The sequence below is a fragment of the Erigeron canadensis genome, chromosome 4, assembly GCF_010389155.1.
Source record: "Erigeron canadensis isolate Cc75 chromosome 4, C_canadensis_v1, whole genome shotgun sequence".
NCBI classification, from domain to species: domain Eukaryota; kingdom Viridiplantae; phylum Streptophyta; class Magnoliopsida; order Asterales; family Asteraceae; genus Erigeron; species Erigeron canadensis.
This window is the reverse complement of record NC_057764.1, coordinates 42,960,933-42,976,253: the sequence shown is the minus strand read 5'-3', so window position 1 is coordinate 42,976,253 and position 15,321 is coordinate 42,960,933. Positions and strand designations below refer to the sequence as shown.

Here is a 15,321-nt window from a genome sequence, read left to right as displayed (position 1 = left end):
TAGTAATAATCCTAGCAATTTATTATTTTACTGGACGAATGTTGCGCGATGTAGCGGCCAATCTTTTAAATAGCGTTAATTATCGGTATTTTAAGTAGGTATTTTTTCGGTATTTATAATATGCAATGCTGGTCAGTATTTTTCAGTATTTTAATTTTTTAAATATTCTTTTTGATATTTTAATGTTACTTTTTTTTATTTATGAACATAAAAACTTATATTTTGTTATGAAGTACCTATTTTGTATTATTTATGAATAGATTATAATTGTGTTTTGACTATTTTCATTAATATGTAACGAATTGTGTAAGATTTTTATATAAAAATAAATTAAATTAAACTAATCGTACCGGCCGGTATTTCTGGTAATATCAATAATACAGGCAAAAATTTTACACCGGTTTAACTAAAATACCGGTTTTTAAAACATTGGTAGCAGCAATGAAAGTAGTCGTAGCTTGATAATGACAATGAGTAGTGCGTAGTGTAGCTAGTTGATGTAAAAGAGTAATATAGTTATTTTAGAAATTCAGAGTATATACTGTAATTAGTTTCATTAAGAGTATATTAGGCATGATGAATATTGTTAGTTTTATAATTAAGGTCATTTTGGATATTTTAAAAATATAAATGTTAAAATATATATATATATAGTGAAAAGTTAAATTAAGAACTAAAAAAAAAGTAAGAACTTTTAAGAACCCTTTTAAATTAATCATCACCTTTAAAAGTTTTAATCAATGGCTAAAATTATTCATGACACCATTGCAAATAATTAAAGGACTATTAGTGTAAAATAGTAACAAAAAGGGCATTGTGGAAATTATGTAAAAAAACACCGTCCACTCCTACTAGTAAATATCGCTCCTTCCTTCAAACATATATGAGTTTACAGATTAAACTCCAAACCCTAAATAAATATTCAAAATTCATCATGAGACGGTGGCTATAATTCTTAGTCTCCTGAATCACAATTCCTTTATCAAATCCTTAGCAACTACAATTTAATTGGTCAATCAATTTAAAACTCACTATAAAAGTTTCAATGTTTCATCCGGTTGTTTCAAATTGAGGCTTGGAAGTTTCAATTAATTCATTTCAGTGTTTACTTCATCATAGAGATTTTTTAATTGTTTTTGTTGAATTGTGGTTGGTTCCCATCGACTGCTCGATTTGCAATTCATTTTTCAGCATCAAAATCGTATCGCGGTTTGTTTTCTTGGATGCGAATGGAATTATGGGCTATTGTGATGTTTCCAAATTATGATTTTTTTTTTGTAAATAACGTTTCTATGATTATATGTATGCAAACCGTATTGTATATGTAAATGAATGTTTAATGAGATAGTTTGTGATCATATATGCATGAGTAGTCATATGAACACATGTATGCAATTATATATATTGTAAATGATCATTTGATAAGATTATTTGGTACATATGTATGCAAGATGATTAATGTAAGAACTTGTTTCATGATCAATGTTTTTGTTTTTGATCACATGTGCATGTGAATATTTTGTGGAATTTAATTGGTGATTACATGTGTGAATGTTGTGAGCATATGTATGAATTTAACCCATAAAGAGTGATATCAGTTATGTTATTGTAAAATATAATAGCGATTGCAAAGAAACAAATAAACAATGACACCAAAACGTATACGATGTAGGGTAAATGTTTAGAAATGAAACTAGATTCTTAATTGACGGATTTCACATCCAACCACTATGCCAACACGCTTGCGGGTGGTTTCATATTAAATTGACTTGATTAGACCAGCCTTATGTAAACTCGTTGTTATTCTCATAACATCTTACACAACCCGATTTATGCATGTTTGAATTTACAATAACGTAACTGATAGCACTCTTTATGGGTTAAATTCCAAGGATTATATATCTACTATTCATGTAACACCCCAAAGATTTTAAGGTAAAAGAAATTAACCTCTTTTCATAGTTTTGACATTAAATTAATTTCCTAGTATTTTATTTTTGGATATAGGGTTAATTTAGTTGGAACTTTAACGAATAGCGGGTAAAATACCCACAAATTTGGAGGTGGGTCGTGGCACCCATAGAGAGTGTCAGCCACATACATTTTTCCATACTCATATTTCCACTAAACTCTTCTTCTTTTCCTCATGCAATTCCATTCCTTTCTTTCAAAATCAAAAACCTAATTCTCTCAAATTCAAAAAGGGAAATCATTATACTAAACATCACCATCATATAATCTTCATTCAAGAAATTGAAAAGCTAGGGTTTGTGGTTTTTGAGTGGTGGTGGCCGAAAATTTCAAAGAAGAGGGGGAAAGGAGGATTTTCAATTTAGGTCTTGAATTAGCTCATTAAATCTTGAGGTATTGAATTCCCTTAATTTAGTTTTTTATCTTTCTTTTGAAATTAGGGTTAATCGATGAACCAAATTGGGGGTTTTTGCTAGAATATGAATGATGATTAATTTATCCCCAATTTCCTTAGTTAACCTAGATGTCATTGAGTTATATGATGTGTTTGATTTTGAAATAAATGAGTTCAATGTGATAATTTGAGTTTGTAAGAAAAGATGAATATTACTAGTTATTGATATGTGAATAAAAATGGTAGGTTGAACTACCTAATGTTATAGTTAAAGATGGAAGTAATTCAATGACAAATGGGTTGGGTTTAGAAAAGGCTAGTGATTGAGAATGGCTATATTGAACTAGTCAAGTTGTGATTGTAAGCTTATGCATTTTACGATATGATCATAGGTTGAAGCTTGCTTGCGCTTATTCGTTTTAGCGTTATTGTCCTTGTTGTGGAGGAGGTGAGTATATTTGCATACCTTTATGTTTATGTTGGATCAATTGACCATATCATGTTGAAGCCTTTTGTCCATGGTGGTTTTGACCATTTCATGTTGAAGTTTGTAAATCCATGTGTGGTAATTGATGTGGCATAAGCCCATGTGGGGCATTGTGTTTATGAGGCCTAAGAACCTCCGGGGCCTAAGAATCCCGATAGTTGATATGATACGAGGCCTAAGAACCTCCGGGGCCTAAGAATCCCGATAGTTGATATGATACGAGGCCTAAGAACCTCCGGGGCCTAAGAATCCCGATAAATATGACTGTTTAGCTTATATGGATCCATATATGTGTTATTAGTGTGCAAGGTGAATATGTAAATGTGACATGACAATATCATACGTTATATGTAAAAGTCCTTGTACTTTGCCCTCCTTCGTATTCGTAAATGTATGCAAGTATATTCACTAAGCCTTTGCTTATATTTTTAGTTGTTTACCCTTTTATAGGTAGTTCCGGAAGAAAAAACTAGTATTGACGATTGGAAAGTGTTGATCTAGAGTTTGAAGTGAAGTTTTTGCAAAACTTGAGGTATTTAGGTCATTCATGGAAGAATGACGATCTTTGGTTTTAGAAGCTTAGAGGTCCCTCTCCCTTTGGCTCTTGATACATTATGTCTTGATGATCCTGCTTCTGTTAAAGTTGTGCAAATGATCAAGTGAGAGTCTTTTGAGAAGGTTGTAAATTGAGTTTTGGGCGAAATCTATGTCAAAATGGGTAAATGACCCATTTGATGGTTTCCTTGGGATTTGGAACAAGTTATGTTGTAACTGTGTTTGAAATGTGTCTATAGTGTTGTTAGTAACTTATGGAATGTAGTTTGTGAAGTTCATGTTGTTATGAGAAGGTTGAAATTTGGTTTAAGTGTTAAAATAGTTTTGGGGTTGCTAAACTGTTGCTCACTGCGGCGCAGTGGGAGTGGTTTTGCCCACTGCGGTGCAGTGGCAATCCACGGCCAAGAATATTTTCTTCCCACTACGGCGCAGTGGGAGCGTGTCAAACCCACTGCGGCGCAATGGGGCTTTTCTAGTCTCAAGTCCGAGATTTCCCACTGCGGCGCAGTGGGGAGTGCTCAACCCACTGCGGCGCAGTGGGGTATTAAAAAAAAAGGGTCGTGTTCTTCGGTTATCGAGTACAGTCCTTTTCAATTCATTTTCAAGATTTGATAATGTAAACAAGTAAGGAAATTTGGACCGCAATTCTTAGGATGTAACATAGTATGCGTGTGTGTTTGTGTTTTTTGGGATTATAAAGAAATATGCCCTTGAATGTTAAATTTAAAGAAACACGTACAGACCTTCTTTTAATGTTATAGCGTAAGTGTTTTTGTGTGCGTATGATTGGGGTAATTACGAAACAGGCCCCCGAGTTTTTTATAAATGATTTTGTAGGTGATCACATGTGCATGAACATTTATATGAGCATATGTATGCAAAAATCAAAAAAATTGATAGTATAAACGTATGTATGCAAGTATAACGAAATTTTAAAAAAAAATGCACATGTGATTTCATGAATAAAAGATGAAATATTAAAATACCAAAATGCCCCTAATGAAAAGAGTTGCTAAATGTTCTTACTTTTTTAAATGTTCCTAATACAACTTTTCCCTACATATATATATATATATATATATATATGGGGGAAGGGAATATGAGGCTGTTAGGCACCCAAGTTGGGTGAAAAACCCCTCACATACCTTTTTTTAAAAGGTAAAAATCATGGGGGGCCATGTATTTATTTAAAATATTAAAATATTAGTATGTGAGGGGTTTTTCACCCAAGTTGGGTGCATAACAGCCTCATACTCACTTTTCCCTATATATATATATATGATAGAGATCAAATGAGAATGTATCTTAAGGAGAGAAGGGAAAGAATGTTCGTTTTTGATTTTTTTTTTTAGCTTGTTTTTTTTGAATTTTTTATATTTTTTTCATTCTCTCTTTAATTAACTAATTCCATATAAAAAATTTTTAAAATATATATTTTTTCAAAGCTATAAACGAAGCTTCTCAGTCTATGGCAGAGCCATGATGGCTAAGAGCGATGGCCGTTAAGTAGATCACCCTATCATCGATCACCCCCTATGACCTATCACTCTCTATGACCTATCACTTCCACCATCTACCCCTTATTAATATCCTTAAGGGCGAAGTCCGTATTGTACTATTACATGTATAACTCACTAACTCGGGTTAGAGATTTTTTTAAATTTTTTTTATGGATTGAGTTAATTAAAGAAATAATGAAAAAAGTGGAAAAATAAAAAAAAAAAAGATAAAAAAAAAACCGGATCTTCTCTCCTTACGAACCTTCTCTTTGGATCTCTACCATATATCCATATATATATATATTAAGGTAAAACAAATAAAAACAATCGGTTATATCTATTATATATATATATATATATATATATGGGTATGAAAATATAAGGGTATTAGGTATCTAAGATTAGGTGTAGAACACTCACATATCATTTTTTTAATTCATAAAATTCATAGGGGCCATGTGATTTATTTAAATTTCAACAAATATTAAAAAATTAGTATGTGAGGGGTTTCACACCTAAGTTTAGGTGTCATACAACCTTATAATCACTTTTCCATGTGTATATATATATGGGGCAAGAGAATATGAGGCTGTTAGACACCTAAGTTGGGTGAAAAACCCCTCACATACTTTTTTTAAACCATAAAAATCATGGGAGAAACATTGATTCAAAATATTAAAAAATTGATATGTGAATGATTTTTCACCCAAGTTAGGTGCATAAAAGTCCCACACTCACTTTTTTTTCTCTCTCTATATATCTATATCTATACTATCTATACTATATTATAAAGCAGATCTCCCCTGTTTACATTTTAAGTTTCAACATTTACTTTCCCAAAATGTCCATATTTCAATTCTATATTTACCTAACACCCATTTTCTCTCCTCAAATCTCAACCAATCATTTGTTTTCTCTCTCCTCCATAAATCATTTATTCTTACAATTCATTCAAAATCTTTTATCTCAAAAAGCGCACATCGATAAATTATAAAAATTATATGGGTGTTCTTAAAATTTCATGCTCTTTCATTAGAGATGTCATTCGATATACTTTCGACGAATTTTTTAAATCCGAGGGCGGAGCCCGTACGACTAAGGCATTTAGCTATCACACTCTATGACCTATCATCCCCATCATCTCACCGCCGCAACGCGCGGGTACTTTGCTCTCGTATTATAAAGCAAAAAACCTTTGTCTAAATTTTAAGTTTCAACATTTACTTTCTCAAAATAATCCCCTATCAATTCTATATTTACCTAAAATAACTATATTACACTTTCTCTCTTTCAAATCTCAACCAATTATTTTTTTTCTCTCTGCTCCATAAATCATTTATTCATCCAATTCATTCAAAAATCTTTTATCTCAAAAACCGTATATCGATAAATCATAAAAATTATATGGGTGTTCTTAAAATTTCATGCTATTTCATTAGAGATATCATTCGATATACTTTCAACAAAATTTTAAATCCAAGGGCTGAGCCCGTACAGCTAAGGCATTTGACTATCACACTCTATGACCTATCACCCCATTATCTCATCGCCGCAATGCGCGACTACTTGATCTCGTGATATATAATATCATATATAATGGAAAATGATTAATCAACCTAGCTCATATACAAAAAAATCAATAAAAACCTTAAGAAATTAAAATGTGTATTCTCTTAATTCTCTTTTATAATCTGCTCCCATTTCACATAATCATGTTACTGCTAGCCACACCAATTAGGTATCATTATCCATATATAATATATCGAAGATTATCAGCTCAACAAGTGTTATTTGTAGTTACCCGGTACTAATTTAGTAGTCGCTTACACTCCCAAGTAAGGCAGGAGGCGCTGGTCCAGTAAATCAACCTCCATAGCTCAACATTGAAGCGGTGCGACGTCATTTAAACTGTAAATTGTCTTTCTGTCTACTTTTTCCACTGCTTTTTTGATTTTTGATCTCTAGTTATTCTCGATTTTAATTTAATTCACTATGGGTTAAGCTCTATATTTGTTACATTAATCCGTGATTAAGAAGGGCATGTAGATTATATAAGGAGTTTTCATACTAGCCCAGTAGCCCTTATGCAATGTATGCTAATTGTAACTCAACAACTTAAATCAAGCAAGTAACGCTTCATTCTTGCTAGTAGGATCTCTTTGATCGAAAAAATGTTGGTTGAATATCTGTCGACGATAACGAAATAAAGACGAGATAAAAATTGTTATTCCACCTGATGTTAGAAACTGAGCTGTTTTTAGTTCTTTATAAGATATATATTCCGGTTATTTTGATCTAGGCCATTTGAAAACATTGAACTGAAGCTCACAAATAGTTAGGGTAAACGTAAGTGTTGCACCAACACGCGGCTGCAACAACAAATTTGCAAACAAAAAATTCATTTAGTCATGTGGTGGTTGATTGTGAGGACGACACGGTGCACCTATCCGTTCTTAAATGTGGCATTAGTGTTAAGCGTGTATCTATTTAGAAGAAACAAACAAACATATCATCTACTTGGCGTTTTAATCATGCAGATGTTTTTACTTGTTGGGGATTATTTAGTTTTAAGAGTAATTGATGCACTGCTGCAAATGGATAGTGTGAACAAGTAAAATAAAACTGTGCCTATATCCCACACAAGGAATTTCTTTTAACTAAAAGTTAGTAGAACATACAGAATGACATACTGAGTTCATTTAAGAGTGCAAATGGTGTCAATACTTTGTTGTTTTGTTTTTATTACGGTACATTTACTTCTACCTAATTTCTTGTTGCTGTGACAAGTTTTTCAAGGAAAGAAGAAGCCGGAGACATTGACTTGTCCTCCAAAGTAATCATCCCTGAAGTTTAATAAACATTCTTGATATGTTTTGCCTTTTCTGATTATTTTGGGTAATAGTTTCTTCTACTGGTGTATGCAGTGATTGCATCGGGCTTAGAGCAAGATAAGAACGGAAAGTACACACTAATTGGAGATGCAGAGAATAATCTGCTTGGGTATTTTGATGAACCCCTCCCTTGTTTTGGCTTTGGAATTGGATGGTTTTGGTGAGTTCATATTGTATTTGCTTACCTACACAGAAGTACAAAACAATAGAGGCGCCGAGTGCGTCAATTTGGGATTTATTTTATCTCAAGCAGGTCAAATAAATTAGAATCAGATAAAAGGGGGATGGGTGGAACGGGTTGAAATTATCAAAGTCTTTCTTTTTTAATGTCTACAACATCGTAAATCGGTTAATTCAAAACTTTAAATTCTTTAACAATAATGTTTTCACAATCAACTAATCAAATTTGACTTAGTGATTGTAATATAGTAATATAGTATCTAGAACACACGTACACATTGTGGCCTTTGCTAATCCTAGTCATTAGAGCTATGGTTAAGCCTAGTATAAATAAAAGTTAATTCTTAATGAGCACTTATAGATAAATTTTAACATCACTTTCAAAGTTAAGAATGGTATTTTGAAGGCTACTGATAGCAAAATCCGTAAATAGTAGTACTAAACAGTATTGGCAGTTTAACTAGCGTATTTTGACCTGTTACCCAACTTACTCATTTTACGACCTCTACAAAACATAAACATCTTAATGTGAATATAAGTGCTTTTGCAGCATGTTGTCTGGGTTCATATTCCCTTTGCTTTGGTATTATGCAACAATCTTGTACTTCAGAAGTTACTATCAGAAGGATCCAAGGGAGCGGACAGGACTTGCTGCAAGTGCTATAGCTGTAAGTATTTGGAAAAACAGAATATGTGTGTCCGTTTTAGAGGAGTTGCATGCTGAATTGCACCATCATGCTATCCTATTTAAACTATCTTCTGTCTAAAGAAACATGTTTGACTCATAAGAAATCGTCAACATTTGTTAGTCATCATCTCTCTGTTTTATGCCTGGTCTTGCTCATATGGTAGTTGATAAATGGTTCAACTGTTTTATTTCACAAAATTATAAGAAAAGTTGTTCAACAATCGTATTTGACACCACTACCATTGCTATTATTTTAGCAATGTACTACAAGCCAGCATGATCAATTTATGATGATCTAGCTATGTGTTGGATACTTAATTACTTATTAAATTAACAACATGAAATTGTTACACTTTTTTGTTTTCATAGTTTTAGACCCCTCTTGTCTAACTTACATTGGTAAATAATTGGTAAATAGTGCTATACTAAAAAAAAGGGTAATTGGATGGGAACCCCCTGATCTTATGTACCATTTGGTACCCACTAATCCCCCAGCCAGACTAGTGTCCAGGTAATTCACAACCACTTAACAATCCCCTGATTATCTCAAGTTTGCCTTTGGCAAGACTCAAACCCAGGATCCCCCTAGAAAGTGTCGGTTGGTGGCCACTGGGCTATAACCCTGGAAATAGTGCTATAATGCTATATAATTTTAGAATATATGAGTGTACATTCTTGAGTCGATAATGGGTAGATCTTTACTCAGTGGGAATAAAAAAGAGATGACCCGAATATGAGTTTGAAGTTGACTCACTCTTCAGAGTCATGCATATGATAATGGGCAGTGCATTCTATCGTTCACAAGCTCATATAGGTGCAAGTACGAGGTAAGCTGATTCCTAAAAGCAATGAAAAGCTCCTATTTATGACAATGAACTTTTAGGAGGACAGTGAATTATCCATGACACGAGTTTGAACTCATGATAGAATATAATAACTGTCATAGCATATAAATTATAGAACTTACGGTGGTCCAATTGTTTCATAGTAGTTGGTATTGGATTAGTTTGTGTTCAAGTCATAAGGTTTATGTTACTTATTGTATTCTACTTTCTTTATAAATTTAGATCACTTGTCCATGCTTCACTTTTCGTTTTTAGGAGATTAGGTGGTTGGTGTTGGCGTTTCTATGTTAAATAGTTAAGTCTAGTTTAAAGCCAATGCTAATATACATATGTATGGTTGATTGAAGTTAAAAGATAATCGCATATACTTTTGTCTCTATATGTTGCGTGTATATTAGACTAGTTAACTAACTCAAGTTCGTTTTTATTGTAGGCTCTGATATTTACAGTCGCGCTTCTTATTACAATACTCGTGATGATCATTTGATTTTTTTTATCAAAGAAAACCTTGTATAACATGAATGGTGTTGTAATGACTGTAGACCGGGTCTTATGAATCCTTTCTGATGCTCTCCATATCAACTCAGTGAGTCACTGTAACTACACTAACTGAAGATCAACTCATCTAATTGTAAGCTGACTTGCACTAAGATCATTTATCATTGGCATTTTTGTGAAGCTTCTAGAGTTACATTTCTACACACGCACTTGCATCGTGTTAACATTGTATGAAATCTTGCTTGATCAAGGTGAGTCAGGGTCTCAGTTTGACCCATTTTTTAACCAGGCCAGTTGTATCAGTATACCTGTGGAAAAAAAAATCTGAACCCCCTTCAGCGCGACGGTTTGATTGATCAATAGTATTACTGGTGGTTACTATGTAGTATGTATTAGTGTATTACACCATTTTGATGTGATCAAGTTAAAAAAATATCTCATGGACAACGCCTCACAAGATGTTTTTGTCAGTGGTTTTATGTAGTGCTGGTTTGGGAACTTAATCTTGTATTCTTATGGGTTGGTTTTGTTAAGTTTTTCTATAAGTTATCTATACAATTACATTTAGTAGTGTGTGATTGAGCTTTCTATACTAGAAAAAAGATAGAGATCGTTTTTGTTTTTCAAAATAACGCGTTAGGGGTGGGGAAAACTACCTCTATTGTCTCGGGTTAAAACTCAGTCAAGTAAAATCTTAGAAATGGTCGTAAAAAGGTTTGGAAACGGTCATCGGATACCATAATTAGAACATGTATATCCGAGTAAAAAATAATTATGTTATATTCTCAAATAACCTGAAATAAAAACTTCATTTGTTCACTTGTTTAAGATTATAATAATGATGTTATAAGCTATTATGATTATCTATAAATGGTTCATGTATATGGTGTTGCTTTTCAGATGGGTTTTCCTCTATATAATTCCACCACATGCTTCATGCTTGTATACATCAATAATCTATTTCTAACCAAAAATGCAAATATTAGTATTACTTGCATTGACAGTATAAAAAAAATTGTATTTTGGTAACTTTTAGTAGTGGCATAGATGGTTTTATATTTTAAAAGATAACTGATATATCATTTGATGTTAACAATTTAAAACTACAGGCTTTCTTTTTTTTGGATGTTTCCCTTTATTATGCGTATATATATAAATGATTTATGTTGACAACCAAATTTGCGCGTTGCATGAGACTTGAGTTTTAAACGTACGTTTGATGCGCATAAGATATCATGTATGTCAACATTGACAACCAACACATTTAATCACAATAATAACTCAATGGGTAAATTAGTGCAAATGTGCATCACACGAATTACAACCTTGTAATATGAATAACATAGAGCTCCTAACTAAAAGTGTACATAACCTGTCCTGTAACAACTAGTTGAGCTAATGATCTGTTTGGTGTATACATAATACATGTGTTGTATGATGAATGTTTATGTGTTGTGAATGAAATGGAAATGAATGGAGTGAAAGAAACATGTAAATATAGATTGATATTGATTCATTTGATTGTTTGTTTGCATATGCCAGGAATCACGATACGCGGGGTTGATCTGTCAAACTCCTTAACAAACTTTCTCTCTCTGTCTACACGCCACTCATTCTCTCTTTTTACTTTCACTTTGGTCAACATATTCACCCTCTACTCCACAAATAAAAATAAACAAACTCAATGCATGTCTTATTTATTTATTGATTTATCTTTTGGTCATCACAACCGAACGTGTAACTCGGACCGTTCTAAACAATGACATCTTTCTTTATTTTCACATCAGAATTTCTTAACAAACGCATGACATCTTTTTATCCAGAGCACTTTTTTCATTGTTTTACTCACTTACCCTTTTAATCTACGCTTAGAGACAATAATTAAAAGACTACATACTTATAAATTATAAAAAATACATTTTCTTAAAAAATCAAACCAAACGCATCACTATACTCTAACCACATATTTTCTCGTGCTTTTAGCATGTTCCTTTTCTTTTAAATAGAAAGCATGAAATTGATTTTATCTAGCATTTTTTTAAGGGCCATCTAACATAATCAATTTGATACTTTGTACGAACTGATCTATTGATGAAAGATCATCGCTTAACTTATCAATATTGTTGTACGGATCTATTAGATGTCCAAATTACTCCAAATCATGGGAAAAATCTTAACATGTAACAAAAAATTATTATTTGTAAAATTTGATTATTGTATAAAAATCGAACTCTGATCTTATTGATTCCTCTACCAGTCAAAACTAAGCCTAATTGACATATAATTACGGAGTATATTTTTTTAGGATTCCAAATATCCATCACAACATTACATAAAAGTACGACATTATTTTTTCTTGGTAATCGTATTTAGATCACTTTCATAACTTGGGTGTATAAAGCTTTTTTGTCTTGTCTATCTCCAAAGCTTTTTACCCAAGTAATACTCGTTAATGAAAAGTCATAATGGCTATGTTACAAGAAATTATAACTGAAAATTCGTTGACCCTAAATAAATATTAGAGAGGTAAGCATGTAAATGACAAGATGACCAGATTTAAACCGCAACCTTTGCTTTTTACATTGTAAATTTAGAGAGAATTTCAACAATTTCCGAGTAATACCAAAAGGGCACGATATCGTGTGACAGCGTGATGTTAAATTAACTACTCTTATGTAAAGCGTACTTTGAAAGGTTTTAACAAGACCATATATATCATATCATCAGACATATAATAAGATCATTTCTTGACACCATATATACATCTTTTAAACCAATTTTAGATACACAATCACAAACCATATAGGCGACAAGTTGAGTAGATATACAAAACATTGCTACATAAATTATTAAGACTTTATCAAAAGGCTTTTAAAGCAAACAACCCAAAAAAGCTACCTTAAAACACTTCCTTTTTTCTCCAATATTCTCACCTAAAACACGAAACACACCACCAAACCTTAATGGAGGAAGATGGTGAAGAAACACCAAGAACACCATTTTGGATACAAAGCACCACCAATGTTCGCCGTGTCGACCTCTATCGCCGCCGTGCCTCTTCGCTCTTCTTCAACTCCGGTGTCCTCATCATTTTTTTACTTATTGTTGCTATACTTTCAATGCTTGTTATAATTCCAAGACTTATTGCATTTTCATCTCACATTTTTAAGCCAAATTTGGTAAAAAAAAGTTGGGATTCTATAAATTTGGTGTTAGTACTATTTGCATTGGCGTTTGGCTTTCTTAGTAGAAACATTAATAAGGACGATAATCATCGTGATAATAATAAATTAAGATTTAGTGAGAATAGGTTTGGCCGGAGTAGATCCGATTTGTCAAGCGGAACTCCGGTAACAAATCCGGCGATATCAACCCCACATCAATATTATGATTTCCCTGAGCAACCCATTGTTGGGTTAAGAAGACATAGAAGTACTAGCTCTTACCCTGATCTCCGGGAACTATCGCCACCGTGGAACCACCGTAGATTCTCCGATGACACCCATTTCAACTATGATCGGTATTATTTCCGGCGAGAACATGATCTTGAAGATATTAAAGATGTTGTTCATGTTGATACTGTTGTGGGTCTTCCTCAAGAAGCTTCATTTGCTCCGGTGCCGGCACCGGAGCCAGTTAAAGTTGAATCACACTCTCCGGCGCCATTACCGCCATCTCCGCCGCCTCCACCACCGATGCCATCAGCTCCGACCAGAGGTTCAAAAGAAAAGCCAATTAGAACATACCAAAGTGTTGAAAAAGTTAGCAGCTTGGAGGTCAATAAAATCAGTCTGCCGGAAAAAGAAACAGATTTGTTGGAAAATCATGATTCCGAGATAAAGGAACAAACTTTTGTTAGAAAGAGAGGTAAAGGACAACGGAGAAGAGCAAGAAGCACAGAACCCAGAAAAATGGTGTCACCGGTTAGTGAACCGGAACCAGAACCTGAACCTGAACCGTCATCGCCGCCGGAGATAATGCCGGAAATCCAGGAACTTGAGCCAAAAACTGGTAAAGTTGAACGGAAAAGAACCGGTAATGCTACTAAAGAATTCTTTACATCTTTTTACTTAAAAAAGAAGAAAAAAAGACAAAGACAAAGAAGTGTTGACAATTTGGATACCTTAGTACACCCTTCTAAGCCGCCGGTAAAAATTAATTCACCAGCGCCGCCGCCTCCACCACCACCACCGCCCCCACCAGCTCCGTCGTCACTTCTCAACAACTTGTTCACATCCAAAAAGGAAAGACGAAAGAAAAACTCGTCGGAAAAACCTCCGCAACCAAGTACAGCGGCGCGTGTACAAACGACCACCATCACGGCGGCGCGTGCACCGAGACCTACTACCACGCGGGTGTCGCCTTTTGTAACGGAAAAACCTAGAGCACCTGTTAAGATGACATTTTTTAGTGGCATTGATGATAGCTCAAGTGGTGGCGAATCGCCCATGAGTCGTATTCCGCCTCCGCCACCAATGCCGCCATTTAAGATGGCTGATTGGAAATTTCCGGTGGAAGGTGATTATGTGAGAGTGCAAAGTACATTGAGCTCTGGTAGTATGTCCCCTGACGGTGATGAGTCTCAGTCACCATCGTCTGCGGTGGCGTCGCCGTTGTTTTGCCCGAGCCCGGATGTGGATACTAAAGCGGATACTTTCATTGCAAGATTTCGGGCCGGGCTGAAACTTGAGAAAATGCATTCGTTTAATCAAAGTCAAGGAAATAGAATGTCCAATCTTGGCCCAGGCCCAAGTCAGAGTAATCGCTTTTAAATATTATTTTAATATTTGTTTAAGTTTTTTTTTTTTCTTTTTTAAATATGTTTCTGTATATTTTTGGTGAAGTATTTGGTAATGTGGAGCTGACAGTTAAGATTTTTTTGTTGTTATTGGATTTGATGATGAAAAGCATGTGGTTTTATTTCTTTTCATTTTTTGGTTGATTTTTATTAACTTTTGGGTTGTCTTTTAGCTGTCTTGAGAACGAAAGGGACATTAAATTAATGAAATAAAAACAAAAGAAGTCATTACTTGTATGTAGAAATATGACGCTGTACATTTGAAAATATCATTTTATCGAAGTCTAGTTCGAGAGAGTACGACACATCATTGGTTTAAAAACTAAAAGAAAAGAAGAAAACGATATTACATCATTATATCATTGTTTTCAAACATACCGACTTATCTTATCATTATTGATAAAATGATAAGTCGATATGAGAGGGATTTTGTTTGTATGTGATGTACAATTTGGAAATGGATCTACTTTTCTTTTATAAAAAAACACTCTATGGAGCCAAACATTTGTTCAACC

General features: G+C 33.7%; 2 protein-coding genes across 2 annotated transcripts; both read left to right on the top strand.

Annotated features, from left to right (window-relative positions):
• The first annotated feature begins 6,612 nt into the window (after positions 1–6,612).
• Positions 6,613–10,368, top strand: LOC122595996 (60S ribosomal protein L18a-like protein). Its single transcript, XM_043768489.1, has 5 exons — positions 6,613–6,816; positions 7,694–7,739; positions 7,831–7,957; positions 8,528–8,645; positions 9,944–10,368. Coding segments are annotated over exons 2-5 (300 nt in total). The 5' UTR covers positions 6,613–6,816; positions 7,694–7,738; the 3' UTR covers positions 9,998–10,368.
• Positions 10,369–12,971: 2,603 nt separating this feature from the next.
• On the top strand, positions 12,972–14,780 carry LOC122597672 (serine/arginine repetitive matrix protein 1-like). The gene has a single exon (XM_043770245.1). It carries the CDS (start codon positions 12,972–12,974, stop codon positions 14,778–14,780), a length of 1,809 nt encoding a protein of 602 aa, XP_043626180.1.
• The last annotated feature ends 541 nt before the right edge of the window (positions 14,781–15,321 follow it).